Source organism: Chelonoidis abingdonii, chromosome 3 (genome assembly GCF_003597395.2).
Source record: "Chelonoidis abingdonii isolate Lonesome George chromosome 3, CheloAbing_2.0, whole genome shotgun sequence".
In the NCBI taxonomy this organism is placed as follows: Eukaryota; Metazoa; Chordata; order Testudines; family Testudinidae; genus Chelonoidis; species Chelonoidis abingdonii.
The window spans coordinates 71,685,863-71,710,180 of NC_133771.1; the positions used below are offsets into that span (position 1 = coordinate 71,685,863).

A 24,318-nucleotide genomic window follows, 5' to 3' on the forward strand; every position below is an offset into this window, starting at 1 on the left:
TTCCTATTCTGAGAAAATTGGTCATCTCCTGATCTGAGATGTTCCCTGTGTAGTCCATTTTCTTATCTTCACATAATTTTGTTAAGTTCTTTTGTGTTCATAAAAAATTTTGGGAAAATAATGGACCTTACATTGTGTTCATAGCTTCATACGGTCATGACTCACTCATGGTCACTAATCTTTAACCCTTAAAACTCTCAATATTAAATTTAAGTCTTACATAGGGTGGAGTTCTGAGCCAAAGCCCAATTGACCTGTGATGATGTGTATCCTGCCCAAGACTTCGCCAAATGTCACTTTGCCTGGTATGGGTCACAGCTGAGAATGCCAAATTCAGGATAGACTGTAAGAAATAGGGCAGAAACACCCCAAAACTGGTGGTTTATTCTATCATAAGATTTCACCAAACCAGTAACAAAAGTTAACTCTTGTATCACTGCACTAGTTCACAGAGAGCCAAACAGTCCCCTAGGCACTCCAGCCTCCAATCACCAACCAGACAACTGGACTTGGTGACTAAAGGTTCTTAACACCCAAATTCACCACACATTAGGTTCTTCCAATCCCAAAGGATCAGACACTCACCCCCAGGTCAACATGTACTTTCAGGACTCATCAAATATCATGCTGCAACCAATCTGTAGTAAACTAATTAAAGATTTATTTTAAAAAAAGAAAAGAAGGGAGTTATTAAATGGTTTAAGGAATCATATACATTACAATTGATTTCCATGTTTGTAGAGGTCAGGGTAACAGTAGCGATGGTAATTCTGCTACCTTGCAATATGTCTCTCTGGATCACCCAAGAAGACTGGAGGTCATCAGTCCTTTGTTCAAAGCTCTCTTCTTGTTAGAAAAAAATCACAGTCCAGAGAAATGGAGCAGGACTGAAGACAAAGAATGTTGTCAGAGTGTACAATTTACACTCACAGCACATGTGAATGGAAAGTTACTGGCACAAATATGGAGTCATGGGTTACATGTTCCTTGCTGAGTCATGAGACATTCATTGCCTACATGTGCTTGAAGAAGAGACCTTGGGAGGGGTCCCTGGAAGAGATGATTGTCCTTAATGGGCCATCAAGCAGGCTGGCTAGCCTTGGTGTAAATCTGTCTTGGGGCGTGGAGGGGTTTACTCAGAAACAACAGGTTTGAGATACAAATACAGAGCAAAGTTTCAAAACTTCATATACAATGATGATACACGCAATAAACAGGACAATCATACTTAGACTATAACTTTTCTGATACGTTACATGACATATTTTGTATAATATTTATCACAATTTTGTAATAGTGGTCATACATCAGTGATGATACATTACCATAAACATGGTCACCTTTCTTTTATACAGCATCACAATGGGCTCTTCAAACTAGCAGAGAAAGGCCTAGTGCTAGCCAGTGTCTGGAAGTTGAAGCTTGAGGAATTCAACTGGAAATAAAACAAGTTTTTAACAGTAAGAGTAAGTAACTATTGGAACAACTTACCAAGGATTGTGGTGGAATCTTCATCACTGACAATTTTTAAATGAAGTTTGGATGTTTTTTCTAAAAGATATGCTCAAGGAATTATTTTGGGAAGTTCTGTGGCCTGTTATATAGGTCAGACCAGATGATCTCAATGGTTCCTTCTGGAATTGGAATCTATGATTAAAAGAGCGCAATCCTGCCCCTATCTTTGGGTACAGAAGGCTTTGTGCAGCAGTCTTACTTAGGTTCTGCTGCAAAAGGGCAAGAGCAGAATTTGGTTGATGGATGTATCCCTGAGAATTTGCTAGGTTTGAAAGTGGGTCTTAGGGCCTGTTCTGCAAGGTGACAGCAAATCTCTCAGAGGAACAATCAGGAAGAAACTCTGCAAGGGTATTCTACTGATAGTTTTTTCTTCAGAGCCCTCTCGTAAAGGAAAGGATGATCTGGGCCCAGGCTTGCAAATGTGAACAAGTGCATTCAAACAATGTACCAACTAGGAAAAAAAAAATTTATTCCAGGAATACGGAGTCTATAGATTTTAAATATATTCCTACCAAAACTAATATACTTATTGCAGAAAAATACTTTTACTCATTTCACCACAGGAAACCAGACTGTCCTTCTTCAAGACCTGAAGATAATGCAAGATTTAAGTAACTGCTGATCTATCTAGACATGCTGTATACTTTTATTGTAAATGTTTAATTAAACTAAGATGCTTTGATGTACATACATCCTGTTTGTATGTATAGCAGAGGGGCACTAATTCACAATAACCACTGGGAATCCATTTCTGAATTTTGCAAATTAGCAAGTGAATAAATTAAACACACACTCACACCAGGACACTACATAAAAGATGTAATTTGTCCATTAATTTTCACAAGTGTAAAATTTTACTTATTTATAATGCTTAGGAGTACATTAGCACATAGTATATTTTGTAACGTTAATATGAGAGCTGACTATAGAACTCTTATCTTTGCTAAGAAATAGGGTGGGACAGACTGGCTTTACTGAGAACTATCATAGTTGCCACTAGTAAAGTGAAAATTACTGAGGTTCTTTTGGGTCTTAAATGAGCAATGGTAGATTGTCTTGATTATCAATACAGTCAGATAATGGGGAAATGATTATCCCATTGAACTTGTTCTTTATGGCTAAATGAATTCAATATCAGCCCAGATGGCTCCTATCTAGGGTTGCCAACTATGGTTGGACGTATTCCTGGAGGTGTCATCACATGACAATCTTTAACTGAAGATTAATCTTTAATTCCTGGAGACTCCAGGACCATCCTGGAGGGTTAGCAACCCTTCCCCTATCTGAAGTGCAAGCACCTACAATGACTAAATGGTGATATACACATGAATGCTGTAATCTTAATATGCTGGAAATGTATTTATAAACTTTTAGACTTAAAACTTTTCTTGAAGTACTGCAACGAGGTGCAAAAAAAAAAAAAATTGTATAAATAAGGCTTGACTTGCGATAACTCATTAGAGAGAAGGGTTTCATGAAAGCTTCCCTCAAGCTTGCTCATGCATAGCAGAGTTTCTGCACGAAAATATTTAGATTTTTTTTAAGCAAATAACAGCACATATGAAACATTCAATGTAATGCATTATGTATATTTCTGGAATTATTAAAAGACAATAGCTCTGGGTAAATAATTATATTACATATTTATAACTATTGAAATAATAGACGTTTTATATAACTTTCAAATTTAAAAAAGCAAGATATACAATTGAGAGTATTAGAAGACGACATTCAAATCTTGCAAAAGATTATCCAATCTAACTTTAAACAAAATTTAAAACAAAAAAATAAAGCAAACAATTTTCTGGCCCCTTTTTTCACAGAGAGCACAGTCTCAGAACCAACATTTCATGTATTTTTCTAGAATTGTCTTATTGTAAATAAAAGTGGTTACAAAATATTATCCCCCTCTGAATTGAGAGCACACGCAACGCAACACATAGACATTGCGTTTCATTTTTAAAAATCCTTCCCTGACGTACAGATATGGGTGACTATCTGCACCCATGTTCCACAGAGACAAAGCGTTAAAAACCCCTCTCTTTTTTAACTGCCTCCTTTTATCAGTAAATAAGGTAGCCACAAATGATATTTTCTTTCCCCCACCCCTTACATATTATGCTCATATTCAATCAAATTGTTTCCCCAAATATCTAGTGGGTGTTCATGGATCATTAACAGTTGTTAGTATTCATAGAAATGTCAGCATTTGTCATCCTTACTAAGCAATGTACCTAAAGGTATATTAACATTTGTAAGGACTTAAAAGAGTAAATAAAAAAGTAATCTTCTGTAAACAGTTCTCATGTCATACCCAATACAGAATATTTAATGAAGCATTCAAGTCACTGCTCTTAAGACAGAGACAATCTTATAACTCAAATACATAGTCATTGGCCAGATATACCCGTCGGAATATAAGCGCTGCCAATGCTAAAGTCAGAAGGACAATCAGAACAGTTGATCCAGTGTGGCTTGTGTTGACTCTTGGTTGCTGCACCTGATTAAAGTTAGTTGAAGATGGCACTCTTCTCTGACTCTGCTGCTGGGCACGGCGTTGGCGAGGGCTCATGGAGGTATTATTAGATATAGGCTGAGTATGCTCTTGATTAGGTGGTCTGGAGTTATTCTGAATTTCAGACTAAAAAGAAAAAAGTGAATATTGTTTTTAAACCAAGACAGTCTGTGCATCAGCAATGTACATACCTCCACATTTAAAAACAAAACCTACTCTTCCGATGTAATGTTGATCTGAAAGTCAGCCACAGGTGAAAGCCTCTTTATAGTATAGTTTCAACCAACTTCTGTTATAGAGCACTGTTCCAAACCCTATGGCTCTCTAGCCAAACATTCAGAATACACACCCTTTTACACACCTCCCAGCCTTGTTCTTCCAACCACTGTCATCCCAACTACATGAGGTGCAGACAATCACCACTCCTGCCTACCATATGCTACTGCTCCCACTGTGTGTCTCTGGATATCGTAAAAAGGCATTAATGTAGAAGTTATCTGCATTAAACTAATGTACATCAACAATTTGCCTGTCAACTTAGGACCTTGCCTCAGGAAGTATGTACCACAGGACCTAACTACATAGCTCACTTCCTTGCTATGTTGCTACAACACACACTTTTTTAATGCAGTTTCTGGACTTTTGCTCATTCTCTTGCTGCACTGAAGGAGCACAGAGGTATTTGTCACTTAGATAATTTGATTCCCCATAAAATTCCAAGCCACTGTGTGTAAGAAGCACTGTTCTACAGTTTTTAAAACTTGAGTCTTAAAAACTGTCTCTACTTCATGGTTTTGTGTTTTCTTTGTCATAATTGCTACCTCACATTTTGGGTCCCCTTATCTCAACAAAGTTTTCAAGTGAAATATTTTAAACAGTTAAATAAAATATTTTATCCTTAAACTAGTCCATAGCATCTAGGTACTTAAGCACAAACAGTTTACACTGCACAAACGGAAAACACTGCAAATCATATTGGAACCAGTGTTAAAGTATGAAATTGGCCATAAAGGAAGTTATAAAAATAGTATACAAAGCTGAACAAAATTAGGAATTTCCATGTCACGGGAAACCCCAAAACTTGTTTTCAGCCCAAATCACGAAAAAATCTAAATGTTTGATTTTGGTTTACTGAACTAAACCTAAATGCTTTGTTTGACTGAGTTCAAATTTAAAATTTTTATTGAAGTTAATGTTTAAAATTAAATAGACACAAGTTAAGAGGGAAGATACTGTACATCTGGGGTCAGGCTTGAGTTATGAGGGATTACAGGTATCGGCTGCAAGGATGAAAAGATACATACATATCACATAACCAGCATAGACCCAGACTGCGGTGCGGGGGTTTTACACTGTAATTTTCCCCATAGTGGCGTGTTGACTCTTGAGAGTTGTAATTTGGGAGCCTGATCTCTCCTGGCTGGACAACATCTTCCATAATGAGAAGACTCCCATTGTGCACCATGCAGCTCGGTCACAGGGAAATCCACACTGCATTATGAGACACATGGTCCTCCAGGTATCCTGGCCAACAGCAGAGAATGGAGATCTGAACTACAACTCCCACAAGGAGACTTCAGTGTGCAATAAAAACTAATGATGGACAAAAGAAACACTGACGTGCATTGAAAAGAAATCCTAACGTCCATGAGATATGTTGTACCCTCCTACGTAATAGGACAAAGGATTCTGGAACTCCAGAGATTCACCTTGAAGTTTCCTTTACATGATATTTCCAGCAGGGGTCTAAACAGATACAGAACTTCAAATCCACACAGTCCTGGCCAGCTCTGCTACCATCCTCATGTATCCTAGAGTGCCCTCACAGTCATGTTGACCTTTCCCCATTATACGAGAATGGCTTCTTCAACAGCAGAGATGATTTCCACTGCAGCCACACAGCAGTAAGGACCTATTCAGGTATGCACTGAGCCTACAAGAAGTTTCTAAGGAAGACCTAAGACCACTCTTCAGGCAAGGGCAAATTATGCACAGATCCCATTGATTTGTAGGTCTGTTCCGGATGGCAGGTGGTGCTAGGGCCAAAGAAAATAAGATTTAGAGACTCTTCGATTTTGAAACTTTAGAAAACTTTAGATCCACAGAAACAACTACATCCACCACAGCTGGGATCTGATAACGGGATCCGTTTATTAAAGATACAAAACTGAACTGAAATTAAGTACTCTAAGAGCCCCCTGAGTGGAAATAATGGTTGTGAGCCATGAAATTGTCAGCATTGCTTCTTAGTTCCTTGTTACATCAACACCTCTCTACTGTCATTATTTTCAGATTAAAAGACAATGACTGTCCCCCATCTTAGGTCTCAGTCAGGAAGATGCTTGATAGCAAACTGGAGCCAAACTGGGGTTTGGTGGGGTCCAGCCAAAAGGAGGGGAAAGAGGGGGACAATTTGGCTGCTCTGAGACCTTCCTTCCCTGCTGCGGACAGCCAGGTAACAGCCGGCTGCCTGGACACTGAGCCCTGCCGGGGGGGGCAGCCAGGACCTTGACCCTGGAATGCACTGCGGGGAGCCAAGGGACAGCCGGCTGCCCAGACCTGGAGCTCGCTTTGCCTCCAGCATTTATAATGGTGTTAAATATATTAAAAAGTGTTTTTAATGTATACGGGGGGGGGGGTGCACTCAGAGGGTTGCTGTGTGAAAGGGGTCACCAGTACTAAAGTCTGAGAACCTCTGTACTAGTGTGAGCCTTACTACCACAAGTTTGTACACCTGGCTTGGGAGGCTCACTCCCAGATGCAGTGTAGACATCCCTCAGGGATCAGGCTGAGGGGAGACAGATACCCAACAGCAAAGTGAGAGTTGTGGCATAGCTATTTGCTGATGCCCCTTGGGCAAATACCAGCGACAGGCTCAAAGGGGCTGGCTCCCAAAGGTAAACATAAGACTTGGGAGATACTGGTGGATCTTCCTATCCTGGAGGAAGAAGGGGGGAAACCTTGAGTCTTCTCAGACGGAGATACTGGTGAGAGGATTCAGAGGTGATCTGAAACCTAGGTGTTAGTTAATCTGAAGAGGCCCAATATGAGTTATTTGACATAAAGCCTATTTTTTAACAGTGCACTGCACCCAAATAAAGTGTTTTAACACCGACTTCCCCCCTAGTTAAAGTTAATAATGTCACAGCCTTTCACTTCAAAATCCATCCCTGCAGCTATGCTTCATTGTCTTGCAAATCTTGATCAACAGATATACCATGTGTGACGTTATTGACATGAACTGCAACTGTATGGATCACTGTGGCAACCAAGGTCCTATAGTTGCCCCAAATCTTGTACAAAGGAGGTCAAGGAAGATGTCTATGGAAAGGTTGTAATTTGCTGGTTATGATTATGCTGTCTGTATGTGTGTATTGGCTATGTACTTGTATCTCAATGTATTTGATTCTATGTAGCATCAATGAAGCATTTGGTCAGCTTCTTGAGAATGGGCACTTATTCAGAATAGTCCTATCAAGAAACACTTAACTCACAATGAACTTTGGGAGACACTAATCCAAATCTGAGCTTTCCTGGGAACATTCAAACTAACATGTAAACAATTGTGTCGGCCTGCAAAAAACTGAACCATTCATGGACACGTGACTTGCCCAGGTGGCTACAAACACCATCTTGTTGCTGTGATTTTGCACAGAAGAACAAAAGGGTTTCCACCTACAAGAGAGAGAATATACAAGGCCCTGAAAGTCTCTCCATTTTGTCTTCAGCTGGCTCAAAAGATGGCCTCTCCACTCCAAAGAGACGCCTGAAAGAAACTGGGACAAAGGACTGCAACTATGGGGATGAGAGTGATTGCTGGACCCGGGCCAGAAACCACAACGTTGGTCTGAAAAGGTTTGAGTCCAGACTAGGAAGGAGTATAGTCTGTGAAAGAAGCTTTTGGAACGTCTCTGAGGGTGAGATTTACCTGAATTTGGTTTCCTACTGTATTAGGCTTAGACTTGCGTGTTTTGTTTTATTTTGCTTGGTAACTTACTTTGCTCTGTTATTTCTTGGAACCACTTAAATCCTACTTTTTATACTTAATAAAATCACTTTTGCTTATTAATTAACCCAGAGTAAGTAATGAATACCTAGGGGAGCAAACAGCTGTGCATCTCTCTCCATCAATGATAATTTATGAGTTCACTCTGTATAAACTTTAAACACAGCAAAATGGATTTATTTGGGGTTTGGATCCCATTGGGAGCTGGGTATCTGGGTGCTAGAGACAGGAGCACTTACTAAGCCGTTTTCAGTTATGTCTGTAGCTTTGGGGGTGTGGGTCAGACTCTGGGTCTGTGTTGCAGAGATCAGTATATCTGGCTCAACAAGGCATGGTTCTGAAGGCAGAGAAAACAGGTTCAGAAGTAGTCTCAGCAGATCAGGTGACAGTCCCAAAGGGGTCTCTGTGACTGAACTCGTCACACCATGTTTTAATCTTTTTTAGCATCCACTAGTCATTTATAATTTAGCAGATCAACTGCATCTTGTCAGTTGCAGTCCTGTAGCAAAGTGGTTCCTTCACAGTGGCAGCAACCCTGCGCAATTAAAAGCTTTTAAAGACACGAAGACAAAAGAATGGTTCCTTTAACCAGGAGACAGTGATACAACCACTGAGATCCATTCTACAATTACACCATTCTCCGCTTAGCTGATTATTTAAGCATGGCGCTATATACAAAAAGGTTCATAGTTACTGTCTAGATACAAACTTTTAAAATTTGCTGACGTTTATGATTTGTGGAATCTGTTAAAATATCTAGTATCACATCTATTCCATTGTTTATTTAAAGAAATAGCATATTAAAAAAAAACAAATCCAATTTACTGTTACTAGAATGAAGCCAGAATGTTGTCTTCTACCCTCATACACAGTATTGATGTAGCACTTAAAGAGTATTCCAGTTTTTAATGTAACAATATTAATAGATGATCAATAAGCCTGCTCATATAAACAAACCTGTACTGTAAAGATATAACTTATGATGAGTTTTGTATAACTAACTCAATGGTTTGCCCTCAAACTGGAATACCTGTGGTAACCTTATCTCAAAAAAGACACAGCAGAAATAAAAGGAACTTAGGAATGGGTGACAAATTATTAGAGGCATAGACAAATTCCTGTATGAATAAAGAATGGAATGCCAGACTGCATAGTTTAGAGAGAAGACAAATAATAGGAGAAATGACAAATTAATACAGAATAATGTACGATACAGAAAAGATAAGATGGGTGGATGTTGCTATTAATTATCTCCTATACTACATGACCAAGGCAACCTTAAATGAAACAGGAAGGGAATCCTTTTAAACACAATAAAAGGAAACAATTTTTGAACAATGCACTAGTGGAACTCATTGCCACAAGACCAATGAGAACATTCACAGTTCATTAGATATTATAATAAACTAAGGATCAATATACACTTCTACCCCAATATAACGTGACCTGATATAACATGAATTTGGGTATAACGTGATAAAGCAGTGCTCGGGGGGGAGGGATGGGGTGGGGCTGCGCACTCCGGCGGATCAAAGCAAGTTCGATATAACACTGTTTCACCTATAATACAGTAAGATTTTTTGGTTCCTGAGTACAGCATTATATTGGGGTACAGGTAAATCCTTATGCTTCAGGGCATATGCCAAGCACCAATTAATGTAGCTTATGAAGAAGTGTCCCCACAGGTAGGTTTCCTCTATAACTAACCACTAAAGTGTTTCTTGAACCTTTCTTTGATACTGGCCACAGTCAGAGACAGGATACTGGACTAGACTGACATAGTGCTGTGGCTATTACTATATCCATTCCCGTCTGAATACTTTAATGATTGCAAAGAGACTATGCCAGTATTTTGCATTGAGGCAGGCACAAATTGTAATTTGTAAATTTGTGTACTGAAATGGCCTATTTGCAGATTTTTGTGTGTCATTTTTACACTGTCTAAGTGACTTCCTCAGGAGTTAAATTAAATGGATGCCAAATTCAAGGATCACTGTTATTTTGAGCAGTATGTTATTAGTTAAAAAAATCTTTCTACAGCAAATGTATGCTCTGCATGCATTGAACCAAAAAAGCAAACCTAAACTTAAAAGAGAAATTAAAAATTATCTTGACTATTCAAGAGACAAAATGAGGCACATAATTGAATCTAAAACAGAGAAGACTGATATACTGGAAGAGCCAGAAGCAGCAGTTACTGGGTTTTTAATTTTTTTATTAAAAAATACCCTCATTTTTGTGGAATGTATCTTTAGGATGGATTTGAATAGGAAGACTTCTTGGAAAATTGGGTTTGGGAATGCATTCAGCACATCGGATGAGAGTGGAAGATGGAACTTAGACAGGAATGGAAGATCATGATATATGTAGCATCAAGATGAGCAACTGGCCCAGTTGAGAGGTTGAGAGAGGAACAAAACAACGTACGACATTAGACATGCATATAGCCTAAAAGGCAAGAACAAGGAGTTCAGATCTCATGCAGGAAATCAGACAAACACACAGAAAACCATTACAAAATATAATCAAGTTTTTTTGAAGGAGTAAAAAAATAGAAGTACTATGCATACTTTAAATTAAATTAATTAGTACTATGGGAAATGCAGTAGCATTGCTCTTATAACACCTCACCATTATTAAAAGAGAAATTGCCACTATGAGCTAAGAGGCTTGAAGACTGAAAAAGAAACACTGAAAGTGAACAAATGCAGATCTATGAAACCATGAGTTTCTGTACCACACTGATAACTGTGGGCAGTATTCCATCCAAAGCCAACAGAATGGAAACAATGCTCAGCTGATAGCATGAGAAATACACCACTTCCTCTCCACAGGGAGGAAGGGCCACTGATGGTGCAGAAGAGGGAGAGGGTGTGCTCTCAAAACTGCAGAGCCAGAGGACCTTTCAGAAAACCCTGTGGGGATCCTCATAAAGTGGCAACTGCTTCACATACTGTCCTGGACACCTTCCTCCTAACAGTATTATTGTCTTCGTTGTGCTGACACCAGTTCAACAAACATTACCCCTTCTCTCCTTCCAAGTGGAGAAGGGTTAAAGTCATTGAGCAAAAGTTATTGCTGAAAGTAACAAAATTAACTTCAAAGAGGAAGTCTGCTGGAAATGGTTTGGTTTTCTTAAAACTCCTCACCTCTTCCTCTCCCTTTACAACTGGACATATTTCCCACATTTCTGCAGAGCACAACAATTTGTTCAGAGACTGGCTACTACTGGCAAGAGGATGAGAATGCTGCACAGGCAACGCTCCCTGCTTTCTACTTTCAGCGTGATTACTATTTTGTTCCTCTGCGCTGTGGCCAGGAGTTTACATATCATCAACCTCCATTGTGCCTCCTGCCCAGAATGCCAATGACGTGCCCCACAACAGCAGTTAAGGGCTCCTTTAGTACCTTTACCAATTACTGAAGTCCCTGTCGAGAGGATACCCATGGACTTGATAGGCCCATTGGAGAAGTTGGACAGGGGCCAGACTGTCCTTGCTGTTCTGGACTATGCCACCCGATACCCAAAAGCTATCCTCCTACGAAACGAAATGTACAAGATGATAGCAAAGAATTTGATTCAAATCTTCTCTAGGGTAGCTAAAAAGATCTTGATGGATTAATGAACCCTCTTTGTGTCAAAGTTGATGAAGGACATACAGGCCATATACCATCCATCAACTGACAGCCTTGTTGAACACTTTAATAGGACACTGAAGAACATGATATGGAACGTGGTGAGCTGGGACAGAAAACATTTGATTAACTTACTACCTTACCTGATGTTTGCAATAAGGGAAGGTCCCCAGATTTCCACTGGGTTTTGCCTGTGGCATACTTGAAATTGCCAAGGAGGACTGGGAAGAACAGCCTAACCAGGGGAGGAACATCATTGCTCATGTGATGCAGATGTGGGGCCGAAAAGTCCAAGTCACCCCCACAGTGTGGGAACATCTGGAAAGAGCACAAGAGGCTCAAAAGACCTATTATAAATCGTCAAGCGAAGGTTCGCAAATTCCAGATGGGAGATCAAGTAATGGTGCTAGTGCCCACAGCTGAAAGCAAACTCCTGGACGGATGTCAGGGTCCATATGAAGTAATAGAAGCCAGCAGGGAGATTGACTATAAGATTTAACAGATTCTACCATGTCAAGCTACTGAAGCTGTGGCAAGACACAGAAGCTTATGTGGTCGCCCTAGAACATCCCCATAATTGACCCCTGAACAAGAGGCAGAAGTTATCAAAATGAGTGAATGAAACCACAATGTGTTCTCTGAGAAGCCAGGCAAAACCACAAAAGTTCATCATCACAGATACCGGAATAAAGGTGAAGGTTAAACCATATCAGATCCCAGAGGCAAAAAAGGGAAGAGATCAATACCGAAGTTAGAAGATGTCAGATCTAGGAGTCATTAATGAGTACCATAGTCAGTGGTCCAGTGCAATCATTCTGGTACTTAAGCGAGATGGCACTACGAAATACTGGAACGACTTTGGAAAATTAAATGAGGTGTCCTGGTTTGATGCCAATGCCATACCTCAAATACTTGAGCTAACTGACTAACTGGGGAAAGCACAATTCTTGTCCACCCTTCAACCTGACCAAAGGATATTCATAAATTCCTCTGAGAAGGGAAGCCAAAAAGACTGCTTTTTCGACACCAGATGGATTGTACCAGCACACCATCCTCCCTTTTGGATTGCACAGGGCTCCTGCAACCTTACAGCAGCTCATCAATAAATTGTTACATCCACATGCCAAGTAAGCCACCACTTACTTGGATGATGTGGTCATACATAGCCCAGACTAGGGGATGCACCTAGAAAAGGTGGAAGCAGCACTAGGTACCTTGAGGAAAGTGAGTCTCACTGTGAATCCCTCCAAGTGTGCTGCAGGTTTAGTGGAAGCCGGGTACATTGTGGGGAGAGGCACAGTGAAACCCCAGCTAAACAAGCTAGAAGCAATACAAAGTTGGCCTCGACTAATCCTGAAGAAACAGGTCAGAGCATTTCTGGGGATTGTTGAGTTGTACAGGCAATTCATTTCCCACTTTGCTACCAGAGCATACCCACTGATGGACCTGGGGCCCAGACATAATGAAATGGGCCTGCGCGTCTGAAGAGGGTTCTGCAGATCTGGGGACAGACCTCTGCAGTAATCCAGTGCTAGTAGCCTCAGACTTTGAGGAGTTTACTAGAAATGGATGCTTTGAGGTAGGTTGGGAGCCGTACTTTCTCAAATGGTGGGGAAGGAAGAACACCCAGTCCTATTCCTCAGTAGGAAACTCCTTCCCAGAGAATAAAAATATGCCATAGTAGAGAAAGAATGCCTGGAAGTAAAATGGAACTGAATTTCATTGGGTTACCTCACCTTCCTAGTAGCAGATCAGCGCCCATTTTTACTATCTTTGCTCAGGGTAGGCTTTTATTAACTTCAGCTTGAGTTTACCCTAAGAAAGAATAAGAGCAGGTCCTGTAATACAACCCTTCACATTTCACATCTCATTTTCCCTCTGTTCAGCTTTGACAACTCCTCACTCCCCAGTGACTGAAATGGACAGTTTATTAAACTGGTTCCTACTCCCTAATGGTGGCGGCTCAGAAACATGGGCAGCTTTTGAAACATATGCTCAGTGAAGCAAAATGAGTCAAGAGATGGACAATCTGATCCCTTAAAATATTAATCTACTTTTGACAGCAGTCCATCACATGCAATTCATAAATGTTTATGTAAGTTTAAAGCTTTAATCATTTCATATTTGTCAACTGCTCTGAAAAAAAAACTATGCATGCAGTAGAACTGATAATCTACTGAAGAAAACAGTATTATTAGAAATGGGAATAATTAAATTCTTATTATTTAAAAAGACTTCCTTTCCCGTTGAAACACTAAGATGCCTGTGATTATTTCTGTTGACTCCAGTGAATTAGTTTTAATTAACTCAATACTCTTAAGAGCCAGGATCTGTGGTAAAAAGAATATAATCAAATGGCTTATTCTGAACCTGAACAATCTGGAAGAAATCCTTATTGTGGGAAAATGCATGCTATTAGCATGCTTGTATTTCCACATAGCTCGAAAGTGCACTGCAAGATGCAACAGACGGTCTGACGTGATCTGACGTGTTCTTTTTTTTTTTAAACCAATTTGCAGCCCATCATTGCTAAAAAAAACCACTACAGCTTATCTGAGATTTGTCTACAATTTATCAGTGAATTTAGATTGCATTTGAAGCAGTCACAACAGCAGCTGCCCTGGCCCAATACCAGGCCTTAGGCACTTCCAGAATGGCTGAGTTATATAAACACTATCCCTGGCAGTATTAATATGCAAATGTCATAATAAACTGCACAATTTATTTAAAATGGTAAGAATTAATATTTTCATTTACTTAGCCACATTTATTGCAGAGATTATAAAAACAGGAACAATCTTATTTAATTAAAATAAAATCTGCAAATCACAGCAAACAATCTTTTCTGCCTCTTGTACATAAGAATATCACACTCTGGTGTAGGAGACTGGGACAGTATGTAGAAGGATAAAGTTCTTGAAACCTTCTTAATAAACTACAGTAATATTCAGATACCGCAAACATTTATATATCTTTAACCAACACATGATACAGTTACTGAATGATGCAACACTAGAAGAAAATAATCAATTTATTTATAATATGCAATTAATGGAAGAAATGGGAAAAGAGAAAGGCTACTCTTGTGGTTAAGGCACAGAACTGGGAGTCAGGACATCTGGGTTTTAATCTCAGTTCTGCCACAGACTGCTGGGCAAATCTAGGCAGGTCACTTAGGTCTAATTTTCAGAAATGGCCTCTACAGACTCCCTCACTTTGTGGTATCTACTTCAAGTATTAGCCCTCTCATGGTCCTCTTTACTCTTAAAGCTCTATAGTTGGGAAGTACTGTTTCACTTTTCTTGCCCTATGTGAAGTTATCACAAGGAGCATCCTTTGGCATTTTTAAATTAAATGCACAAGTAACTAAAGGGCTAAATCCTCTTCAATATCCAGCCTGAATAAACATTCTGCGTGTTGGGAAGCAGAATCTTTCTTAATAGATTGTGCTCCGCTGTCACTACTGCAGCCCAAGGAATGCCATAACCTCTGTAGCAGCTGCATACATATCTCAGTGTATGGTGAATCTGTACAGTTCTGGATTCATCAGACCAGCATTCATCAGTGCAAAATCAACTCTATGATGGGAGTCTCCATAAAAAGTATGGTGATGCCCAGGAGGTGCAGACTGTGTAGAGACTTCCTGCAGCCTGCCTCCCTCCCACTGGTTCCATTGCATTCAGGGCCTTCCAGGTACTGATTGAAGTGACAGGTAAATTCTAGACTAGACACTAGCAGCAACATTTTGGATGAGGTGGCAGTACGTGTGCATGCACACAAGAGCAAGCGTGCTTAATAACTTAAAGATATAGGAAGAGATTGTAGTATTTGAGGTTTATTTATTATTAGGATGCAGGTGAGGAATTTGGCTGTTGAGATGGTCAATAAAGGGTAAATGTTATGGAAGTGAAATGATTTTATTATGGCCTGGAGGAGGAAAGCAAAGGAAAGGGCAAAGTCAAAGATGATCTCCAAGTGATGGGCTTCAGGTACAGGGTGGGTGGTGCTGTTATCAATCAATACAGAGAATGGAATTAGTAGAGGTACTTGGGGAGAAAAGGTTAAGAGCTCTATTTTGACTATGCTGATTTTGAGATTATGTCAAGTCATCTAGATGAGTGAAGCCCCAATCAGGGCTTCTCTATATACAAGTAAGAAGACATAATCCCTGCCTCAAAAATCTTATAATCTAAGAGACATCACTGAGGGTACGTCTACACTACGGGATTACTCCGATTTTACATAAACCGGTTTTGTAAAACAGATTGTATAAAGTCCAGTGCACGCGGCCACACTAAGCACATTAATTCGGTGGTGTGCGTCCATGTCCGAGGCTAGCGTCTATTTCCGGAGCGTTGCACTGTGGGTAGCTATTCCGTAGCTATCCCATAGTTCCCGCAGTCTCCCCTGCCCCTTGGAAGTGCCTGATGGGGCAAACATTGGTCGCGGATGGGTTCTGGTAAATGCTCATCACCATTCCTTCCTCCGGGAAGCAACGCAGACAACATTTTCGCGCCCTTTTTCCTGATTGCCCTGGCCAGACACATAGCACGGCAACCAGAGCCCGTTCAGTATTTTTTATTTTTTTTTTTACAGCGCCACCGTAATGTCTACTGCGATGCCCGCTGACAGAGGTGATAACTGCAGCGCTACATCCAGAAGCATTCACTTGTTTTGCCATGATAGCAGAGACGGTTATAGATCGTCTCTGTAACCGTCTGCTGCATTAGTAATGGCAATGGAGATAATGTTACTGTCGTTCTGTAACGGTCTGCTGCTATCAATGGATGCCCCTGGCTGAAGGTCTGCCGGGGTGCAAAGGCAAAAACGGGAATGACTCCCCCAGTCATCCTCCTTTGGTATCTAAAAATAGAGTCAGTCCTGCTAGAGATATGGGGTTAAGTGTTACTAGAGAAACAGTGACCAGAGAGCACAGCCTGCTCCATGTCAGATCCGCGCAGAATGAGAGCTTACGGCCATTGTCACCATAAGAGGGTTGCCCCTGCACAAACCCATCCGTGTGCTCCCATCCTCCCAACCTTCCTGGGGCTAACGCTGTGGGCATGTCCCCCCCATTGTGGTCATGAAGTAATAAAGAATGCAGATCGATAGAAACAGTGACTTGTTACGTGAGATAAAATAAGGAGGCAGCTCTCCTGTTCTATGACAGTCCAGGCAGACATAAGTGGTGCGGGGGAGAGCGAGCCCACATCCCGCTGACTAGTGATAGTCCGGCAGTACACATATTTTCTTTACACAGGAGGAAGGGAGGGGGCTGACGGAGCTCAGCCCCCAGCTGCTATGGATGAGGACGGTTACCTAGCCATTCTGTCCCATTACTGGGAATAACCGGGAATACATTCTATTTTTAACCGCAGGATGCTCCCGGCCAGCCTCACCTGAGGCACCAGGAGCACTCACGGCTGACGGAAAAGGACGGGCTAGCAGTCCTACCCACCATGCCCCCATCCGGGAGGGGAGAGAGCGGATACTGCTCTCACAGCCGCAGCATCGCGTATACCCATCAAGCATTCAGTAGAACACAGGAAGTGACCGTTGAAAGAAGTCAGCAATGATTTCTTTCCCTTTTCTTTCACGTGGGGGGTCGGGGGAGGGAGTAAATTGTCGACTATACCCTGAACCACGCCGACCAAGTGTTTGAACCCTACAGGCATATGGGACTCAGCCAAGAATGTAAATATTTTTTCGAACTGAGGGGACGTGGGATAGCGGAGTCTCACTACCCTCCGTTTGATTTGGAGACCTGCAGTGGACTGTGGATATGCTGAGTCCTCACTACCTGCCCCCCCTCCCATTTGATTTGGAGACTGCGCAGTGGACTGTGGGATAAGCTGGAGTCCTCAACTACCCCCTCCGTCTGATTTGAGTCCTCACTGACCCCGTATTTGATTCTTGGCTTCCCATTACGCTTGTCACACAGCACTGCGTAGCTGGAGATTTTTCAAACGCTTTGGCATTTCGTCTTCTGTAACAAGCTCTTAAGAACAGATTTGTCTCCCCATAGCAGCGATCAGATCCAGTATCTCCATACAATGGCCAGCGGGAGCTCTTTTCGATTTGGGACTGCATCACCACCCTGGCTGAACAGAGCTGCAACGCTGGGCAAACAGGAATGCAATTCAAAAGTGTCCTGAGGGCTATTTCATGTTTACCCTGCCACTGCATCAGAGTTCAGAATTGCTGTCCAGAGCGGTCACAGTGGTGCAACTGTGGGAATACCGCCCGAGGGCCAATACCGTCGATTTGCCGGCCATAGCTAACACCTAAGGCCATACTAACCCTAATCCGATATGGTAATACCGATTTTAGCGCTACTCCTCTCGTTGGGGAGGAGTACAGAAACCGATTTAAAGAGCCCTTTATATCGATATAAAGGGCCTCCTAGTGTGGATGGGTACAGCGTTAAATCGGTTTAATGCTGCTAAAATCGGTTTAAACACGTAGTGTAGACTAGGCCTGAGACAAAAAGAGGTGCAAGTTTAAAGTGCAGAACAAAGATCTAAACTAAAGAGGTCTACTCAACAGTCAGAGTTGATAATTAAACCCATGTAACTGGATGAAGTTGCCCAAGGATGGGGTACACAGGGAAAAGAAGAGGGAGTCTAAGAACAGAGCCCAAAGGAATCCAGCAGAGAGGGAATGAAGGGAAAACTGTCAATCAGAATCATAGAGTATCAGGGTTGGAAGGGATCTCAGGAGGTCATCTAGTCCAACCCCCTGCTCAAAGCAGAACCAATCTCCAGATAGATTTTTGCCCCACATCCCTAAATGGCCCCCTCAAGGACTGAACTCACAACCCTGGCACTAAAAAAGCAGCTAAAGAGGTAGAAGACCTATGAAAGGACAGTGCCACAGAAGCTCAGAAAAGACAGGATATCAAGGAAGGGGAAGTGACCAGCCATACCAAGGGAAGCAGAAAAGACAAGGTTGAAGTATCCATCTTGAAACTTAGATTAGGGATGACTTAGATGTAGAGGATAACAGTCAGTTTAGAGTAGACAGACTTGGCATTCAGTATAAGGTCAGTAAATTATTACAGCTCTTACAGACAGCCCACTCCATGACCTTGTCTAGACTAGAATTTAAGATTACATAACACATGCTAACTAACACCTTTTAAGAGTCTTCTATCAATAAGACACAGTAGTCTTTAATGCACAAAAAGAATCAAACTAAAGGCTAGGTTATCCTGATAAGTGCTAACATTACATCTTAAATCCTAGTCTAGACAAAGCCAATGAATTTGGAAATAAAGCAAAAGAAGGAGAAAGACTAGTGGCTGGAAAGATAATAAAGCCACCTTTGGCCCTACCTAAGGACTGGGAAGATGAGATCTTGTCTGTACACAGAAGGAGGGAAAGAGATGGACTGTGACCAAGGAAAGGTAATAGCTGGAAAGTGGATGAGCTCACAAGGTAGACAGATGGAGAGTCTGGAGGAGGACGGTAAGCAAGATTTCAACATCAGTGCTAATTTTACTTATGTTAGTATAATTAGTCCAATTACTAATTGGTAACTCAGGGTCAATTTTTTTTTTTTTTTTTTTTTTTTTTTAAACAATGGTTTGTGCCCTCTCCTCATAATTTCTACTTTGGTATACATAGTCTATTTTGTTAACTGCTCTTCGGTCAAAGTATTGATTTCAAGAATTTACTAAATGTGTAAAGAAAAGTTTTTTTTTCCTGACCATCATATAAATATAGGGAAATTCACCTGTCTACCTTCTTATATATTCTTACACAACTAAGTATTCCACAATCTTAAAGAAAGTCTCATATCAGCTAAATTATTCTCTAGACATGTCTATACATTGCTTGGTTTTCAGATCCTGGCCTCCATTTGCAAATCCACTCACATTTAATAAGATTTATCAAACACATCATACCATTGTACTGGTGGTTGGATTCTGGAATGCTCTACTTATACCATCCTGTTGTGGCTCAGGTAAGGTGGCAGAGTGGTTCAATTCTGATGTGTCTGGAGATTCAGTGATAGACTTTCTGGATGAATTGATTTCAGCCTAAAGGGAATACATTTGTACATTTCAGATGAATGATCAAATTAGTTATAATAAACTATAATGTGGTTTATTTGATCTCTTATGGAGCATCTGTTTCAACATTTACAGCATATGAGATTTACTGAATCCTTATCAATAGACATGCAAATTGTGTTTAAGCTATATACAGTGTTTCTGGAATTTGTTGAGGTGTTGCAATTCTGAATAATTTTCACAAGGAGTAAGTCTACTGATGTACAAACACAAATAAAAAACCTGCAGACACATTTCTGATTTTTAGTTTTACTTGCTTGTATATAATGGCGGACGTTAACATCCAAAAGGGGTATAATATAAGGAACAAAACTGGGAGCATCCTTCAGAGGAGAAAAAAAAGTTACATCAAATAAATGCCAAACATTTTGTAAAAGTTATATTTCTTACACGGTCTCACTAACTTTGACAACACTTTGGGGAATCCTTATGAAAGCACTGATTGCCTGAGAGTATTTTTTCTAATGTATTACACATATAAAGACTTTCCTTTAACATTAGGCCTTCATGTTTTCTACTGCCACATCTTTTTCTTGAAAAAGTTGAACTGGACGAAAGCAGAAGTCAACACTCTACCTCTTGTTTCTCTACCACAACCAACCATGATGGAACCAACAGCAAACAGCTGGCTATTCAAACTATAAAAGCACAAAAAAAAGTCTTTAGGGGGCTCATATCTGGAATGGAAATTCTTCAGGAATGTTATCCTAGCTTAGAGGAACCCCAAACAATACCTCATTTCATAAAGACATAAGAAATATTACATCTCAACATCTTAAGAATATTAAACTGTTTATTTTCTACACTATTAGAATCCAATATCTTGTGAGGTATTGAATGCTTTACAAGCAAATTGATACTAATGGGAAGGAGAGGCATTCAGCACATTACAGGCTTAGGCCCTTAATTTTGAGTGCAAAAGGGATAAGAGAACATCAAAACATTAACTGTTTCTTAGCATCTCTAAAATGTCTAACATTGAGAAGTGCTACATGTTTAACAGTGTTCTCACTTTGAAGATTCAAGAGAAAGTGACACATCTTAATGGTGACTTGTAATGGGGTCATAGCAGAGGGGAAAAAGTAGCATTGTTCTCTTGAGCTGAACACTTTACCCATGGCACACAAGTATGACTAAAACAGCTGGTCTGAATTAATTTAACTCACAACATGCAGTGTAGATAAAGTCCTTTGGTAGAGGGGTGCAATGCTACACTTCCCACACCCTGTGTCTGAATCTCAAGCTAGTGAATTTGCTTTCTCCAATTTTATTAAATACATATGTTTTAATGCAATTATAAGTAGTAGTATTAAGAAGTACAAGGAAGGGATTAGGAACCAATAAGTTGTGTAAATAACAAGAGCTTATCTCCTGACATTTTAATGTCACCCCTTTCTCTTCTATGCTCTTGGTTCCCCTGTGTTGGTCATGCCTTGCTGTTCTGTCTGATACTACAAGGTCCAGGAACACCTAACATTTCAGGTGATCTAAAAATTGTTCCTATTATTTTTAAAATTGAAATGAATCTTTAGATCAATTGACTGATTGTCTGATCAGTGTATTCTATTCCCTTCACATTTAGATAGGCTGGCTTTTTGTAACTCAGTTATATCAAATATACTACTTGTTCAAATGTAGGTCAAACACAACAATAGCATGTTATACTGTGCACTACAAAGGAACATAGCTTGGACATAGGACTTTGCAGAAGACTGAAGCTTTTCCTGAGGAGCGTATAGCAATAGCTCTTTCTTATTCCAAATGCTAACGTGGAATACATCCATTATTAGAAATTCCAATGGTTCTTACACCCCTCAATGGTAATTCCCACAATTACTGTCTGTGTACCAAAAGAGCAGTCTGTATTAGACAAATGTTAATAAGAAAATCTGACCTGGTGCTATGAGCCAATCAAGTCAGAAAACTGGAAGTCAGAAGGTATGCCTGGCTTTGCTAGTCTTGTTCCATGGCTTTGGGAAAATCACTTAAAGGCAATAGGCTTAGTAGAAAAAACTGGAATTGTGCTCTTTTTTACTTCTGACGTGTGAATGCAATCTGAAAGGGTTTGGGGGAGGCTTGTGCTATATATTAGAAATTCAGGTGTTGCTAACCCATTTTTTTCCCTAGAAGTGTATAGACCCCTAGTTCTGTAGCAGGTTTATGATGACCTAGAAAGGAAGGACAGTCCAGTGGCTGGGCTGCTACCCTGGAACTCAGGAGACTTGTGTTCAATTCCCTTCTCTACCCTATGTGACTTAGAGCAAGTCACTTAGTATCTCTGTGCATCAGTTCACCATCTGTAAAATGAGGATAATAGTACTTCTCTGTGGTGTGTGGATAAATAAGTACATAAAGAGTGTGAGACACAAATACCCTGATGACTGGTGCCATGTAAGTCTGATAGGTAGATAGATGTCATCTTTAAAAATGTGAAACTTCATTGAGTGGGGAAGAGATTTTATTTAGGCTATGTGGTGGATTTGTTTGCTTGCTTGTTAGATTCCCGTTCAACTCAACGCCCTGAGAAAAACACTTCTAAAATAGTTATGGGAGTACAATCTTTTAACAAAACTTTTCAGTTAAGAACTCTGAAAAATATGGATTGTGAGCCGAGATCACCAGAGAATCTGTTAAATCAAAAAAGAGCAGACTTGACATTTCTAATATTTCTATTGTTAAAAACAAGTAGTATTTAAAACCAAGAACAAAAACAGACATCCCACACACTTTTCAGGATTTATACATCAGAAAGAACCAAAAAGGGCACAGTCCAATATTCTACCTTTTGCAAGTCACTTAACTCTCTGTGCCTGTATTTCTCCTCCTTACCCCACCTTTGTAAAGTGTTTTGAGATCGCCATATGAAAAATATGATTATGAACAGAATCAGGCCTGATCCATATTTGGAAGGGTGACTATGAAACACATAACTGCAGCAAAAATTGGTATTGGTTGTTCAGCAGGTGGCAATATTCACTTTGATTCTAGACTAAACCAATATCATAGCCCAGTGCTAGGGGGAACTGTACTACTGAAGATACAGGGTGAAATTCTGATCACGCTGAAGGCAATGGATAGTCTTTTGCATAAGATGTAACACTGAGGTACGTGTTTCACTACAGTTAAGAAAGCCCTGCCTCCATGTACAGCAGAGTCTTGCTCAGTGGTTCACTTCCTTAACTTTAGTGAAAACCATATTGTGCATGCTATTTGGCTAAACCTGATTTCACTGGACCACTCAAAAGGCACTTCCTGCTAAGAGCCCTATCCATACTAGACTCCAATTTTTTACATTCAGTCTCTGCAGCTGTGCAGTTTGTGGGGAAAAAAGTTAGCATTTTTTTTTTTACATAATGATAAAAGCATATGTTTGACTCTCTTAATATACAAAAATATGATCAGAACTGTGTTTATCTAAACTTCTCAAAAGTATTTATGTTTGGGAAAACACTACACTAAGCTTGGGAAATTTCATCAAGCTATTAGTAACTGAAAACAGTGAGTTAGAATGGACATGTTTAGGCAACCTTTACTATCATCTTTGTTACCACTGTCACTGAACCACAGTCGGTGCTTGTTTGGACAACACATCAGTTTGCATCTCCCCAGAAACCAACTGTATCATCTGTGAGAAGTGTCTGTTTTTCCACAGCCTACACTGAAATCAAGTCTCCTACACAGCAGTACAATGTAGCGTTGTGTTACAATGTAAGCATTTTCTCGATGTTTTTGTTTCCTCATAGCAATACTACACTTGCAGTTTCCTCAAATTAAGCGAGCAAACAATGAAAAATTACAAACAGTCAGTCTACCTTGAAGCTAATTTGTCTAGCAAGTTCCTTGGCCTCTTCGTCAGTCTGGCTTGAAGCACTTCCTGATGTTAATGGTAACAGACTTATCTTCATTGCTGAGCCACATATCTCACAGCAGAAATCCTGTGACCTGATAAATAAAATAGTTTTAAATGGACATTTTCTTGTTTTAAACAATGTTTTTCTTGAAAAATAAGAAACACTAACAAGACAACCTACCAAAGCACTTGGGGTGCCAGAATTAGCATAAACAGTTGAAAAGTAAAGTATGCTATCAATCTGTAGCAACGATCATTGGCTGCAGTGTTGAAAAATCTGGGCTTGGAATTCTATATACTCTTTCCTAGAGTTAATTTACGGAAAATATTTACTCTCAGTTTTTATAATATTTCTGTGACCTCTTATTATATTAAAGATATTACCAACATTATTAATGGCTGTTTTATCTCTGTTATAAATTAAATTATCAAAACCAGCAAAACATATAACGCAAAAACCATGGTATTGCAACAACATAAAAACTTTATACCCACTAAATCCAGACTTAAGATTCCTATCACAGCGTTGACTCTATTACATTACACATGTATGTTATGATGGGGTCTTTCATTATGTGATGCTAATGGTAGACTTTCAATGACAGGTCTCTGCATGCGCATGTGCACACAAACACACACAAAATCCCCAATAGCCCTCATTTAGGTATAACCAAGGTTTTGTTTTTTAAATTAACCCTTTCAAAAATTATTTAGAAGTAGTT

At 40.0% G+C, this 24,318-nt stretch overlaps 1 protein-coding gene across 2 annotated transcripts in view; it reads right to left on the reverse strand.

Moving 5' to 3' along the window:
- Positions 1–639: 639 nt before the first annotated feature.
- UBE2J1 (ubiquitin conjugating enzyme E2 J1) overlaps positions 640–24,318 on the reverse strand; it is a 72,104-nt gene continuing 48,425 nt past the window's right edge. The window contains exons 6-9 of one of the 2 annotated variants that reach the window (XM_032779591.2): positions 23,559–23,688; positions 19,579–19,713; positions 5,335–5,554; positions 4,068–4,156 (exon numbers count right to left, since the gene is read on the reverse strand). In XM_032779591.2, the coding sequence (XP_032635482.1) occupies positions 5,378–5,554; positions 19,579–19,713; positions 23,559–23,688 (442 nt within the window). In that variant the 3' untranslated portion in view covers positions 4,068–4,156; positions 5,335–5,377. Of the gene's footprint in view, positions 4,157–5,334; positions 5,555–19,578; positions 19,714–23,558; positions 23,689–24,318 lie in introns of both variants that reach the window. The other variant, XM_032779588.2, reaches the window with a different exon arrangement.